This window comes from Solanum stenotomum, chromosome 2 (assembly GCF_019186545.1).
Source record: "Solanum stenotomum isolate F172 chromosome 2, ASM1918654v1, whole genome shotgun sequence".
NCBI lineage: Eukaryota > Viridiplantae > Streptophyta > Magnoliopsida > Solanales > Solanaceae > Solanum > Solanum stenotomum.
Window position 1 is genome coordinate 4,520,775 of NC_064283.1, and position 16,672 is coordinate 4,537,446.

Sequence of the window (16,672 nt, forward strand, 5' to 3'; positions counted from 1 at the left end):
GTGAATAATAATTTTAGGCCGACCGATAAATAGTGGGGATTTGTGAATCATTTTTCATAAGTTAAAAGATTTTTTTAGTCATTTTTTATTTTTAATTAATAGTAAATTATTTTTTCTAAAAATAAAAATAGTATAACATTTAAATAAAAAATAAAATAAACATTCTTTATTAAAAAAAATCCCAAAAAATATCAGTGTCTTACTAAAAATGAATTTTAAGCCATTAATTTTATTGACTCATCCCTGATATTTAGTTTAGATCTTTGCCCAAAAAGAAAAAAAATCAAGATTATTTGGGTAAATAAGCTTAACTAATTCCTGATTTCATAAAGTGCAGTTGGAGATATGATCTGTTCTACTTAACCAAACAGTAAATTATTATTTATAAGCATTCAAAATCATATTACATTTAAAACAAAGCAAATTATTATTTATAAGAATTCAAAATCATATTACATTTAAAACAAAGCAGAAAACTATCCAAAGAGTTCAAAAAAGAACCCATTTATTTATTAATAACAAAAGTTTTTTTTTTTTTTTCTAGTTTTCAATATGTATAACTTTAACATACCTAGAAAACTTAATATGTGAAGACCAAATATAACCACTTAGATTATTTGGAATACATCAAATTCAAGGGCATTTAGACTTGCCCTTAGAGTTCTTCTTGTCCCTATAACAAGGACATTCATGTTTGTTACCATAAGTTCCAGAAGGCACACATTTGCATTCTTCACAACAAATTCCACAGTACTTTAAGCATCTGTCTGCAAGTCCTGCCTTTGAACATCTCAGCTTGCACTTTGAATCACAAAAATCTTTAAAAAATTAAAAAAAAAAACTCATAATTAGAACATATAACTTTAAAAAAAAAAATTAGTGGACAAAATTATCTTATATATGTGTTGTGTTAGTGGATAGTAGTGAAAATATTAGAACAATCAGTGGTTAAGCTAGAAATTTTATTAAAGGTGTCTAAAAATAATGATGTGTGGCTGTCAAAATAAAACAAAAAAATATTGTACTATTTGGGGTTCAAACCCAAAAGTTCAAATGAAAACTCATTACCACTAGCTAAAGACATAACTTTTGTCAAGTGTATTCAATTTTAAATATATATTCTTTAAATGTAAATTTGACATATAATTGGATACCCTGGAATGGCTATAGCTATGCCCGAGGACAAGTACATATTCAAATTTCACTTGATAAGGTATGAAAAAAGCAGAGTATACGAAAACCTTACTACTACCTGGTGGATGTTTCCAGAAGACTAGTAGCAAATTTTAAAGATGATGGAAGAATTGGTACTTACTTGAACCAGCCATGGTAGTTTGAATGAGAGAAGGGGTAATAACAAGAGTGACCAAAAGCAGAGTTAATAGAAATAACTTCATTTTTTCTAAGCTGAAAATTTGATGAAGTGAAGCATTACTAAATGGTTTTAATGGGGGAATATATAGCCAGGAGAAAAGTTGGTGGTCCACTGTAAATGTTTTTTATAAATTAATTAAGTAAGTAAACTGTGGGTGGGTCTGACAAAACAGGATAAAAAAAATTCATTTATACCATTTCAAATAAATACATGATACATAATGTTGGTTAATCATAATAAATTAATAATATATTTTCGAATTTTTATCTATCACTAAATATAGAAAATTAATAAATTTAACTTAAATATTGAATATGAACAAGTCATTCAACATGAAAATTTCATAAATATTGAGTGCGAATAAATAACGACGGATTGGGAGTGGGGTTGTTGGAGTATTTGCACATTAAAAGTGGGTTACGCTAAAATTCATGATTTTGTCATCTTCTGTTTTTGTACTATGTTTGGCATATGTGCAAGCTGGCTATAAGTAGACGTTTTGTCCTAAATTTTAAATATTTTTATTTTATATTGGAAAGTTATAGAGTTACATCTTTCTATCTTTCGTAAAATAGGATTTACGAGTAAGATAAGCGTATACTTATTCTTTTCAAACTTTATTTGTAGTTATTGTTGTTATTTGAAATTTATAAAGTTACAGTTGAACGGAAAATTTTATTTAATTATATTTTTTGTATTTGAGTATGAATATATTCAAAAGTTAGAATGAGTTAGAAAACAGTTTCAAAGTGTTTTTCAATTTTAGTTTGAATTTTTATAGCCAAACATCAATTTTATAATTAAGTAAATATTTTTATGGCTAAATAGATTATTAAGATTTTGATGGATTTTTAATACGTATTAGACAATTTTTTTCCTTTTATCCAAAGAAAAGAAATATGGAACTGTTTTGGTGAGGTGACATGACATAAATTATAGTAATAAATATAATTCCTAAAGTTCACTATGAAAAAATTAAACAATATTTTTACCCAACTTCACTCGTTGCCTCCACTTCTGTGTAAAGTGTTGTACCGAAACCGATAAGCTTTCTTCACGAATTTGTACGATCGATGCCAAATTTGGAAGTTCGGATTATTCTTTCTAGATTATTTTTTTCAATTTCAACTTTCAAGTATTCTCTTTTGTTAATTTTATCAAGATATTTATCCAAATTCCAGTCCACTTGAGCATTCAACCCAAAGTTGTACAATAATAATTGAGTGGCTACAAAATTGTAAATTCATTTGAAATCTCTTAAATTGATCTTTCATATGTGTCATAACTTTATCAACATGTATTGTGGTGCATGGATCATTTTTAATTAGATGTCTCGAATTCGAGTTTTGGATATGGAGAAAATATTATTGGAAGCGTCACTCCCCCAGATAGACCCTACAATATCAATTAACTCCGAACACTGAGTGCGAAAAATCGAAAAAAAGTATTTATTGTAACTTTGCGTTCTTATATAAATACAATAGGGGTATAATAATATTTCACATTTATTTCTGCTTATGTAACACGTCGATAACTATGAAAATTTCTGCTCTAAGTTGGTACTTAGTACTAATAGATTTTACAAATTTGTCGTCGAATATCTATGATCAATTTTTTACGGATCTTCACATATACTAATTAGTCAATGTCTACTATTTTCAAAATTAGATATTATTAAAAATAAAATAAAAATAATGTACTAAGTTAATTATATTTTGATTTTTCTAATATAATCTCTATCGCGATTCATGTACTAAATAAGAACGACAAGTAGAGTGATTCGAAGTGAGTACTATTAACGATCTTTTGCAAAGATTTGGGGCCGATGCATGTTACTACCACTTATTATAATTATGAGATATGATATGATATGACTTGTCGTTTGTTGATAATTTAAGTGTAATAGTGCTTTTCAATTTCATTTTCTTTCCCCCACCATCATGTTTTGTTCTAGCATGGGACATATGTGTGGTTGCATGGGCATTTTGTCCTATAATGTTTTAATGCTTTTACATCTTTCTACACAAAAATAAGAGATTGGTATTGAAAATATTTTTGAAATTGACATAAATTATTAGTAATTTTAATTTTGAACTATTGATAGTTAAAAAATATTACTCCATTTGACTAACTAAACTTAGATATACATTTGAACGGTCATGTGACATAGCAAATGGTTACAAATTCTTGTACGAGCATGAGACTTCTAATAAAGAAATGTTGAGAACACTCCTAAACTTGAAGAGAATTCAGGAGTGTATTTTAGTTATATTACAAGATCGGGAATATATTTCAGTTTAGTTAGTCGAGTAAATTAATGTTTTTAAGGCTATTAATAATTTAAATACGAAATTAATAATTCACACTAAATTTAGAGGTGTTTTCCTTAATTTTCTAAAAAAAAATCTTTATTTATTTATTTTTGTTTAAAAAAGGTACATTAAATTATACAGCACCAGCTGGTGTTGCTATTATAAGGAAAGTGAAGTGGTCCTGGACTGAATCTTTTTGCAGATCCATTCGTGCAATTCACGTGATATGTCGTAAATTTGCCCTATTACACTATCAACACATGACACGTGTTGTTATTTATTTTTTATTTTTCAATTTTCTTTCTTACTTTATTTGATAATTAATGTTCCTTCATGAAAATTCCAAATTCGATTTAAAGTATTTGTATTTTAAATTGAGAAAATAGCTTTTAAACTTGTTTTTCAATTCATTTTTTTATTTTTGAAGTTTGTATTATTTCAATTATTATTTACAAAAAGTATAATAAATAATTACTCTATCTTCAATTCTAATTCTGTCAATTTCTAATAAAGTGAAAAACATTTGAAATTTATGGTGAAACGCCTCCTAAAGAAACTTACTAGCTAGAACATATTATTGAACTCAAGGAGAGGTTGCTCAAATGCAAATAAGCATTATTGGTGAATTCAGAAATTTTGATAAGTATATGTATAAGAAACAAGGATGTGTAACCAACATGGGTTGTGGTGCACTGATGGGAGTGTTTCACCCGTAATTAGAGGTCTCGAGTTCGAGCTCTGGACCTCCAAATAGGTCCTGCAGTGTGCAATTCGAATTTAGTTGGAGCTCCAATAGGTTCTTTGGAGATCGGGTGAGAAACCAAAAAAAAAAAAGAGGATGTGTTTAAAGAATTACAATATATGTATATTAAAGGATGTTAATTCAACTTTTTATTGATTATTATCATAAAAGAACTCAGAATTAAAATTTAACAAGTTTGTTTTTTATGATTTTTAGCATGGTAACTTGGACAATGACAAAGAAATATGTGTTTTTCACTAGAACAACACTTGTTTAATTAATCTTTTTGTTACTTACTTGTGAAGGCTTGGATCTGAGTAATCTACTAATTACTTAGTTATGTCATGTTAGAATAAAATTTTATTATGTAAAAGCTTTTTTTCTTGATATACATATTTAAATTTTGATCAAATATAAATAAATATTAGTGTCGGTGCCCAGATCTTAATGCTTCCTGACTCTTGTCCTATTTTTGAACAGAAATTTATTGTACTATAATTACCCCACTTTGTTTCCTACGTATTTAATTGCATATTGGTTTGTAACTTTGTAGAATAATTGACTATATGGTATAAACTCAGAGTTAAAATAAGTTCAACTAATAAATATAGTACATTATAACTTCAATGGATCAAAGTGTAGTTATATTGAACAAACTAAAGCAACCTACCTAACTCAATTTTAAATCCATTGAGTTACAATTTTCTCAATGGTGTCGAGATGGTTGAGCAAGATATTTTTTAAATAAGAAGTTCTAGATCGATATCATATACATGTGTTTTTAGATCATACAAGACTTGTATAATGTAATTTATATCTCCTGTATAATTTGTGAATTATTATATTAATAATGGCCACAAATTCCTTTTGTAATATAAAAGAAAAAAATGAATCAGAGTATTTTTTTGAAATAATATTTGGCTCATTTCTCTATCTGTACGTTTCAACTTTACGTAAGGGGCCATATAATAAATTGATCAAAAGTGACACTATGTGGGCCGTGTCACATATCAATTGCATTATCTCCACCGACTTAGCTCGTTTGAATTTATTAGTAATGTAAAAATTAATTATGATGTAATATTAGTTATTCCATATTATTTTTAACATAAAATAATATATAAATTCTCTTATAACTTATGCATGTATTAGTTTTGTGAGTTTCTGAATTGCAAACGAAACATCGTATTAATTTTATACATCAATGACTTATCTACTAACCAACTATCAAAAATTATATTATTTATGCTGGAGTCCATATACACCTGCTTACAGAGGCGGACTCACATGTATAGGTGATGATGCATGTGCACCCATTAACTTCGAAACAAATTATGAATATGTATGTATATATGCTTTGAGCCTTGAGGAACGGATATATACATTTATTTATGCAATTATACAAATAAAATTGTACCTTAGGGCGTTGGTTTAAGTTGTTTCTTCCACACCTATGAGTTATGACCAAATATTGATCTTGGAATAGCACATTTTTGTTATTATTATTTATTTTTTATTTAAAAGGCTAAAATGACAACAAAAGTGATGAATAGTGGGGGATTCAAACCAACAATCAACATGTATATACACCACATTCTTGACCACGGAGCTATTACAATCAACTGTTTCAACAAAGCTAAAATATAAATACTTAATAGCTTAGAATTCATATTTGACCTATACATTTATATTTTCGTCATTGTTCACACCTGACAGCACTATGGTCTATTGGGCATGATATTATCCCTCAATCATCATTGAAAGTTTTGCTAGCACCTACATTAAGGTAAATCCTAAGTTCGCATCTGCCTACTTAACTCACTTTCAATCCAGCTATCAAATGATTCTTAAGAAATCAAGTCAATGTCAGCGAGGTCGGATTTTCATTCCCTATACCATCCGATGACCCATTGTTAAAAGTGCATGGATAAAAGTACAATCTTAGCATTTTTAGCGAGTCGATTGAAAAAAAAAACTTTCACCCATCTAATCGTAATAGTTAGTGCATTACCAATATACATACCGATCATACTTATCAAACATTGTACATATTATACTGTGATTATACACTATATATACGTAGTTAATACTTAGAAAACTAGTAAATATTAAGATTATCTCTATTTAATGTGTTCTATTGGACTTCATAAAAAATGTACTGGATATCCTAATAAATTTGGACCTCAAAAGGCCCAAACTACCTTCCATTTGAGTTTTTTCCTTGATGGCTTTCTCCCATGTTGAAAAGTGATAATCCTTGTTGGGCTGGAATTTGACGACGATTGGGCTGGGCTCTACTCAATTCTGTACGACAGTTTTAAATCATTTTTGTCGAAACTTCAAGAATAAATATTTGAATGTTTGTCATATGAATCTTCAAACACGGTATATCTAAAATTATTTCAAAGTGGTTAATCGTGTCGTAAAAGAGGATACATACTAAATAGTAGTATTCAAATGAGGTACCCATGATTTTTTTTACTTATAGTTATATCGAACAATTAAAATTTTCTTACCAATATGGTCCCATAACACATATTCCAATTCAATAAAGCTCACTGAAGCTAATTAATTCATACATTGACACTACAAACGTAGTGAACGTGGTACCAGTACTATACTTTATAATCTTTAAAAAATTTTTATATAATAGCATTTATAAAAATTGTGGTCACCATTTTAATTTAACACCACAGTCGATGACCAACGAATATAAATATCACGACATGTAATATAAAGTGAAAATGAAGTTATAATAAAGTAATGTTCTGTCGTGACACTTAATTAACTAAATGGAAAAATCAAATCAAGTGCTATCTTTTTCTTTAATCTCTGCCATTAATTAATCAGATAAATCATTTGTCAATTCAATTCTAAATTGATTTCCAACATAAAAACAAAAAAACAGACCAACCATTTAAGACTTTCTAAACCTGATTAGGAAAATTCTGTTGAACACAAAAACAACTTGTGGGGATTGTCTTTGATTTTGTGATTATGAAATTAATAACAAGTCATACCTCAATTGCCCCACCTTCTACTAATTTCAATCCCTCTCTCAACTAATTAATAGCAATATCATTTTCTTCTTTAAAATTGGTTACACAGAAAACAATAACATATTCAGTGTAATTTATAGGTGGAAAAAGATTGATACCATACGAGGATGATTCTTTTTCTTTTATGTAAGTAAGGTTGGACAGTTAAATAACACCTCTACTCTTTTAAGTGAAGAATCAAAGTCATCATTTTTAGACGAGGTCTATGTGTTGTGCATCTCTAGCATTCTGCTCGAGGAGAGAGGAATGCGGGAAAGTGGGGTCCTCTCGCATGCGCTCATTTTTGTTTTAGAAGTCAGATTGGATTTGTAAATGGTATTTTCGTCCAAACATACTTAATTGATAATTAATATGATATAAACAATAATAAATTCAAATATTCTGCATTAAGTTCATTACACATTTACACCTACTCACTTCCAACCCGAAGGTTGCGAGTTCAAGTCACCAAGAGAGCAAAAATGGGTGGGAGCTCCAGGGAGGGGTTAAAAAAAAAAAAACATTTACACCTACTCACGGAAGACTTCTCTTTAATAAAATTAAATAATAAGAAAATGTTTTTTTAATGGTATTGATCAGCTAAAGAAGAAATTAATTGATTTTTAAGGCCGTGATCGACCTACCATAGTTGATGTTTAATATATTTTAATAAATTGTGGATTTTTCATTTATACATGTTTGAATATCTATAGTTTGATATTTTTCTTGGTCAGATTATTAATTCTAATTATTACTTACCCGTTTACTGTAGTAATAACCCAAAGGTCCACTTCCAATGAAATAAAAATATCATGCTTAATTATGTAATTGCACAATATTAGAACATGACGTGTAAGAGTACGTTGATCAAAATATACTTTTTTTTAATTGACTCTGATTGTATTAACTTATTCACATTGTCAAATTCATACCCAATTAAAGAAGGAGAATTGAAATAACGTAAAATCAACTAAGTAGTAAATTATGATGTATCATCCGAATACACAAGTGCATGTTCATACATGTTACATGAGAACCTTGGTGTGATGGAAAACGAGTCGAGGGTGAGCTTAATTGAAGTGACATGAACAACAAAAATTCAATAGCTGATTCAAATTTGTTTGATATTGAAGCGTGATTAACGTTTACTACCTCCTTTTAGTAGAACCAAGAAGCATGCACAAATGTTTGTTATTAGCACAACGTGCACACCATGTTACCCATAATTCATGTATTTGCATGGTGAAACACCTACTATGGACAAATTATCTCATTATAAGTATTGTTCCTTTTATTTTTTTTATATTTAATTTATTGTTCAATCATTATTATTTTTCTAAAAAAAATTATATATTAGGGCAAGATTTGACCATGCATGTAATGGAATTTATACAGAATAAAATAAATAATACAAAATAATAATCATATTGCAAGAATAAATTTGTATACAGTCAATGCAGTACTGTGTATAATGTGTGATGTGTTTGGCATTGGAAAAAAAGAAAAACATGAGTAGGAAAGCCAACAACTTAGAGACAAACACCTAATGACATCAATCTAATATTTGTTGACAAAAATAAGGTAGCTAAGAAAAAATAGTGTTTATATATTAATTTTGTGTAGTTTAAATAAACAATTTTTAGTTCCATATCTCTATATACTTCCTCAATTTCAAAATAAGTGTTATCGTAACAAAATTCACGTTAATTAACAAAACAACAAATGCAACATGTAGTTTACTAAACAATATCCTTATTTAATAAATATTTCTTCAGAAGTGAACCGGAGATAAAGTTAAGATTTGAAGCTTTCTGAGTTCGGGTTTGTAGACCTTTTAAGTTAGTAGATTCTAAATTAATAATTTTTACATATTAAATAGATTTCATAAGACAAATATAGAGTTCTGATTAAAGTTACTCCTATTAGATTTGGCCAAACTTGTACAACTTCATCATTATTAGAATGACGTCGTTTGGTTGGGAACAAGTTATCCCAGGATAAGTTATCCGGGGGTTAGCTATCCTGGGATAACTTATCCCATCACTGTGATATAAATTGTGGGATAAGATATTCCAAACATGGCAACCAAACAAGATAATTTTTTTTTATCCCATCACTATTATTTTTAATCCCTCACACTAAACGATAAGAGTATAGTTGAAAAAACATACTAATTTTTATCTTAAATTACAAAGGTGATACTTATTTTGGATTTTTTAAAATTAAAACGATATCTATTTTGATACGAATCCAAAAAAATATGAAGATATGTAGGTCAAAGCGCCATGCATTCTCTTCCGTCAATTGCGCCAAAAAAAGTCCTTACTTGATACCTTCTTTGTTGACATTCCCATATGCTTTTGCTCCCTAAAAATATTTCCACCCAATCCAAAATAATATAATTAAAAAAATAACCAAAATACATTATATTTGGAACTGTATGTGTGTGTGAGTTGTGCCCCATTATATATATTTGACAAATAGTAGAAAATTATTTAAAATAAGTGTTTGATTATGATAAAGATCAACTTTTCATTTGAAATATAGCATTTGAGGTTTGAAAAAACAAGTTCATAAGTTTTCTTTTTTTAAGTTTTCACACACATAACTTTAATTCTATTTTCATGTTCAAACTTAACTATAACTTCGTATCCTTTGTCAACTTAATTTCAAATGATACTTTAAGTATTATTTTTTTAAAATAAAATCATGCTGAAATGCCTACTAAATATGGTAGTCAACACTCAACATAGCTAAGTTTTCGTTTATAAGTCTTTAATTATATGTTTGATGGGGTGAGGTTGGATAATACATTTTTGTTTGTTTGGCTAATTCCTTTTTTAAGTTAGAAGTGTTTATTAGTATTAATAAACAAATAAAAAGGGATTATTTTGAAAAATTAAGGCGTTCAACAATAAAAAAAAAAAAAAAAAAAAAAAAATATATATATATATATATATTTTTTTTTTTAAATTATTTTTTTATTTTTTTTTTAAAAAAAGAAGTGATTTTAAGCCGTAAAATATATAAATACTTTTATGGTGTTGGAAGGAAGCTGAAACTTCTAAATTCGTCATCGAAGTAGAAGAATGAGCAAAAAAATACGTACTTTTTTTTTTCAGAATAAAATTATCCATAAAAAATACATTTTTAAACATATCCTCCTTACTATGAGTATATTGATATATCTAAATCATAATATAGACATTATAGTCTTTTTAATGTTATTGTATTTTTTCAAAAATAATAACATTATTGCTTAGATTTCAAACTTTTTAAGTTAAGAGTTTTATGCATTTTTTTCTATCGTTATCGATTTTATTATAGTCTTTCATAATCAATGTTTAGACTCAATATTTACTTGACTTTTTCATAAAACAACACTCTAAAAGTTCATTTTGGAAATAATAGTCAAAGCAAAGTACTGATAGATATGTTTATCAAGTAATTTTGTCAAAATACAAGTTGTTATTTTTCTAAAGTACTTTCTAAAAAAAGTATTTTGATAAAAATGCATCACAAAATAAACAGATTAAAAAGTTTGACCAAATAATTTGTCTCTTCATTTGGTCGTTATGAGTAGATCAATCAAAATAATACAAAATGCATGTTGCACAACCATGTGCTTCAATAGTACCTCAAACAACATATAATAGCACCTATTAATGCCTATATTATCATTTTTTTTCCTGTTCGAAATCTATATCAAAGTCTCTTCTAAATCTGAATCGCGCACTGCACGATCCATTCGGGAGGACACTCCTCCAACAAAATTTACTTCATACAAGGACTTAAACCCGAAATCTCTAGCTAATTAAGAATAAAATATTTTCACCACTGCATTACAACCCACGTTAGTATGCCTATATTGTCATTAATACTTATTACTCCATGGTATTAACATGTCGCAATTATTCAATGAATTAATGAAAACGATGTGGAACAGTCAAAAATTGCAAATAGCCATAATTAACAATTCAAATATTTAAAAAGAAATAATCTTTTTGGCCAGAAAATTTGGCAAGAATGATATTTTATTTATGTTATTTTACCTTTTAAAACATTTTTGCCCTTTTCACTTTAATACTTTTTAACTAAAAAATGGAAAAAACATCAGTTTATTTTAAATAAAAAAATATTATAATTTTTTTAATTTTCTGATCATTTAGTACTTCCCTTTAAAATTTGTGATTAAAAAAACTTATTTAATTCTCCAAATAATAATTGCATTACATAAAGTGGGAAAGAAGGAGGATTACAAATCTCTAGGTTGTCTAAGAGCGCATCTAATTATATTAGTGGCTATAATTAATTTTTTTTCTTGTAATATTTATTTTTCTTTCACCGCAATAATTTCTTTAGGTATATATTAAAGTAAGGGCGAGGGCGAAAATAAGTAATTAAATCTATCCTGATTATCTAATTAAAGTAGTATTTTAGACAATTTATTTTTGATAATCATGACAACTAAAAATTGATGGAAAGGAATATTTATTTAAGAATCTTGAAATTAAAGAATGAGTCACCAAAATTCCGTACGTATTATTTATCAACTAATTAGTCACTTTATTTAATACCTTTTTATTTATGAATTTATTTATTTTCATTTCAAGCCTTTTGATCTCAATAATTACTATAACAAAATAGTTTTTAGCGGCAATAAATATATACACATTAACAAAGAGGGTTAAAGCTTCTATCGACATTAGTTAATTGTCATTGAATCAATGTCACTACATGCTTTAGAGACATTTACAAAGAGTGTTAATTGTACCTAAAATTAAAATACATATTTAACAGCAATTAAGTTATTATCGTTAATTAATTATCGCTAAAGGTCATTTTCGACGTAATAAATATTGTACATATCATTAATATAAATATAAACTGTTATAGGATGATTGAGATTCATCTACCCCTAAATCACAGATCTTTGAAGCATCATCACAAAAATGAACCTTATAATGCATGAATCTAGATTTAATCAAATTTCAATATTTTACGATTATCAAACAACAAATGAGAAATAAAAAAATAAAAAAAAAAGCAAGCAATATTGTAGTGTTGCCTTTGGCACAAAACAAGAAAATGTGCCCCTTTGTCCGGACCTCTTTGGCATCCTTCACTCAATCGATCCCTTTATTCTTTTCAAGTCATCACAAACCCCATACTCTCTCTCTTTAATTTTTGTCTTTCTTTTTGTCCTTTGCATATTTTTTTTTTTTTACCAAGATTACACATTTCTCAGTAGTATTATAGATTCTAAATTAAAATAGGCATCAGATGATGAAATTTATATATATATATATATATATATATATATATATTACTACTACAGTATATATATAATATAATAAAATGAGTATCAACTTGTGAACTGCGATGGTTTTTTCTTCTTTGGAGTTAATGTACACGTCAGTTGATTCCACTAAAGATTGAGAATCTCAATCTCTGAGTTATCTGACTTTGACTTCTACGAACTAAAACTACATATATGTTCCTCGCTTAACTATTGGCGGAACTAGAATTTTTCATTATTAAGAGCTGAAATATTAAAATATATAAAGAGGTCAAGAATTAACTTTGGCGGAGCTAGAATTTTTCATTAGTAAAAATTAAAATATTGAAGATATATAAAAAAAATTAAGAGAATTCAAAATTTTCTTTTTACATATTCCATAGCCCCGAATGGAGTTGATCATTTCTGCCAATAAAATGAATGTGAAGCCCATTCTGAATGCTTCTACAGTTTGTATTTTAGCTGTCCAAGCTGATATATATACAAAAAATGACTATAATCAGTTACTCCTGAGGTGAATTTATTGATTGAACTAGATTAATTCTTTCTCCCTTCATTTTTTTCACTTAAGCATATATTTTTGGATGCTTACATCAAGCTAATGAATATAATATATATATATATATATATATATATATATATATGTTTTGGGTACACACCAACGCTTAATTATGGTTAAGTTATGTTATGCCTTTCATTTAAATTTGTTAATATTTATTAAGAGTAGTATTTAGTCAGGCAAGGGTGAATGAGATTCAAAAAGTTTAGCTAGTTCCAAATTGGCTATAATTTATGTTAAAGTGATTCAAAATTTAATATTCATGCATAAATAAATAAATAAATTAATCTTATATATATAATGCAATATTCCAATATATCTGATAGCTAATCAAATATAAATACCCGATAGAAATAAGTATTTTTCGAAATTAAGTAGGCCCCAATAGAGTGAATTAAACAGATGTATAATTCAAAATTGATGGTTCAATGGATTACAAATTTAAACAGGAAAATTGACAAACAGTTGGTGTGCACTAAAAAAAAAAAACAAAGTCATCTTAACTTTAATCACAAACAAAACCTTTCATGTTAATGATTTCTCATGACACAAACATCATGTTTTTTTTGCCCACGTTAAAAGTCGTTACCTATGCAACACACAATGTGTGAACCAAACGATTTTTTTTTCTTTCGTTCTTATAAAAAGTTGTCATTTTTTTTTTTTGAGATGTAGGCTGTAAATTAACGTGACTCGCTCCTAGGGGCGGAGCTAGAGTCTCTACTAAAAAAAAGCCAAAAACCGACTTCACGAGGTTCATTTTTAAAGTTTTTATTTTATTTTTTTCATATAAAACCGACATATGAAGGTCGATTCTTTTAACACAAAGAACTGAAAAAATACAAATCGATCTCCAACACTGGATAAAGGTACTATGGTAGAATGTATCTTACCACAATCAAGATAAATTGGGTCGATTTTAAGGATTAATTCAAAATTTCATTATTTTAAAATAAATTAAAATTTAAAATTCATAAATTTTAAATTTCAACTGGATCGATAGAGAGTAATAATGAGTTACATGCGTGATTGTCATTGTCCATCCAATTGTTTGAAGCATGCATTGATATCAGCCTAATGTACTCATTTTGCATAGTCATCATTCATCAACGTCACATGGTTAGCCAAGTCAACCTAATTCAATTGTTTTTAATAATAGTAGGCTCATTAGACAAGCTTCTCAGGACATAAATTCTCATTAATTTTTTCATTTGTTAATTGAAAATATTAAAAAGAAGAATATGAACTTTATGAAAAGAGGGGAAAAAATGAAGTGTAATTAAATGTTATTATAATTTTATAAGGTCCAAGAGGGTGCCAAAAAGAAGCCGACCCGGCGCGATGGGCGCATAATTTTTTTGAATATAAATATCTAACCACTTTGATTCCTATGGCAAATTTGTCAAAAAAATAAATAAAAATATACTAGTATATCAAGTTGTTACATATCTCATCTTTAGTCAATTAGTCATCTAAATGGGAAACAAATAAGATAGTTGCTACGTGGCATAGGGGGTCCCTTTTTGTTGTAGTAGAAGCCAAGAATAACAATAGTTCCAAAAATTGGAGATCGAGTTAGAATTTTGAGTTTAGAAATTTTAAATTTTTATAAATGCTATTTAATGTGTGTTTTAGATAAGTGTGTTAATATAGCCTGAAAAAGCAGGGATATCTCAGTTCTGAAACTGATAACTAACTTTTGATTAATTTAATTTTTTTTGTCCTTCAGGATCAACAAGCGATAGTACATGGGTATTCATATGTTGTCCATTGACTATGTCTTTTGGCATGATCTTAGGCTTTGGCTCATCGTTTGTGGACGGACCGTGAGGAGAAACCTTTTGATCTCACCAATATTTGTGTTANTTAATGTGTGTTTTAGATAAGTGTGTTGATATACCCTAAAAAAGCAGGGATATTTCAGTTCTGAAACTGATAACTATCTTTCAATTAATTTAGTTTTTTTTGTCCTTCAGGATCAACAGCGATAGTACATGAGTATTCATATGTTGTCCATCGACTATGTTTTTCGGCATGATCTTAGGCTCTGGCTCATCGTTTGTGGACGGACCTTGCGGAGAAACCTTTTGGTCTCACCAATATTTGTGTTACTCAACTTGACCTTCTCATTTCTGCTTCAACTCCACCACTATTCACTCGGAGGCTTTTCTCTAAGGAAGAATTTTCTTCTACCGAGTATTATATCACACACTTTCGACAGATTGCTTAGTCTCATTCATCTTACGTACACTTTTTAAGGATGATCTTTTCTAGGCAATCCTTCTGACTGTCTCAAGGTCTAAGTCAATATTATCAAATTTTACCAAACTACGCAGCCCTTTGTACAAAATTGTAACCCTTTGGTCAACATAATTAATGTTTTTTAGAAGATTAAGGACACCATTCATGAAAATAGAGTGTACTTAGCTTCTAAGCTCTCCTTTTTTTCCTACAAATATACGTAAAAGATCATGTTTGGATATTTGTCAGCATCATTTTAGCTTTTACATCAATTTATCTACTTATACGTTAGCAGAATGGAATAAGACTTGAAGCTACTCCTCCCTAATTATCCCTATTATTTACTGTATATAAACAATCAAGTGGTCAAGTCATTAACTTTTTACTAATATAAGTACAAAATATACGTAGAAATCGAACCTATATCAATAAGGGTAATGTTAGATTGATAAATACTCTTTCGTCCTTAATCAAGAGGTCTCAAGTTTCAGTCCCTTTAGAATACAAAGTCGTCTTTGTTAGACAGTACTCTATTCCAACGTGATTCGAATTTAGTCGGCGTTGGGAAAAAATGAAACTATACTCGAAATTCAATAATAACTATTTGATGTTGATCCCATTTTTAATTTTTTTTGTTGGGTGGGGTATGAGAATAAATAAAAGAAATATAAATGTCATAAAAAAACAAAGATAGAAGAAGGCGTTTCACTGTCAGTTGGGGTTAGGATTATAACTCATCGACTGCTCCACTTCAATCTTCCTTTACTCTTCAAATTCATTTCCCACATGCCTATGTTTTAATTGGTACTATATATTTTTGGGTTGTGTTGGTGTGAGGAATTTTTTACTTAATTTTTTTTAATGTTCGGTATGTAAGTAAAAAAAGTTATTCTGAAAAAATTTATATCTATATATAATCTAGATAAATATCGTGGAAGTTGAGTGTGACGGTCATAAGTGCGGGATTGAAGATGAGGTGTGTTGGAGAGTGAAAGGATAACTAATATAGAATATCACTTTTAGGACTTGTTTTCCCTACTTTTTGTGTGTTTTTTTTTTTAGGAAACTTATTTCCCTAGAATAAATGTTTTTTATTTTTATTTGAC

The 16,672-nt window shown here is 28.2% G+C and overlaps 1 protein-coding gene across 1 annotated transcript; it reads right to left on the reverse strand.

The window, feature by feature from the left end:
* Nucleotides 1-550: 550 nt before the first annotated feature.
* LOC125856875 (snakin-1) lies at nt 551-1,495 on the reverse strand. The gene is made up of 2 exons (XM_049536524.1): nt 1,316-1,495; nt 551-818 (listed from the first exon to the last, which is right to left on the reverse strand). The coding sequence occupies exons 1-2, from the start codon at nt 1,395-1,397 to the stop codon at nt 634-636; spliced, it is 267 nt and encodes an 88-aa protein (XP_049392481.1). The 5' UTR covers nt 1,398-1,495; the 3' UTR covers nt 551-633.
* Nucleotides 1,496-16,672: the final 15,177 nt, after the last annotated feature.

Excerpts from the sequence above, each read along its gene's own strand:
- LOC125856875 (XM_049536524.1), bottom strand. The coding sequence starts at position 1,397 with ATGAAGTTATTTCTATTAACTCTGCTTTTGGTCACTCTTGTTATTACC. Across the intron at positions 819-1,315 it reads AACTACCATGGCTGGTTCAA|ATTTTTGTGATTCAAAGTGC; the intron begins GTAAGTACCAAT and ends AATTTTTTAAAG.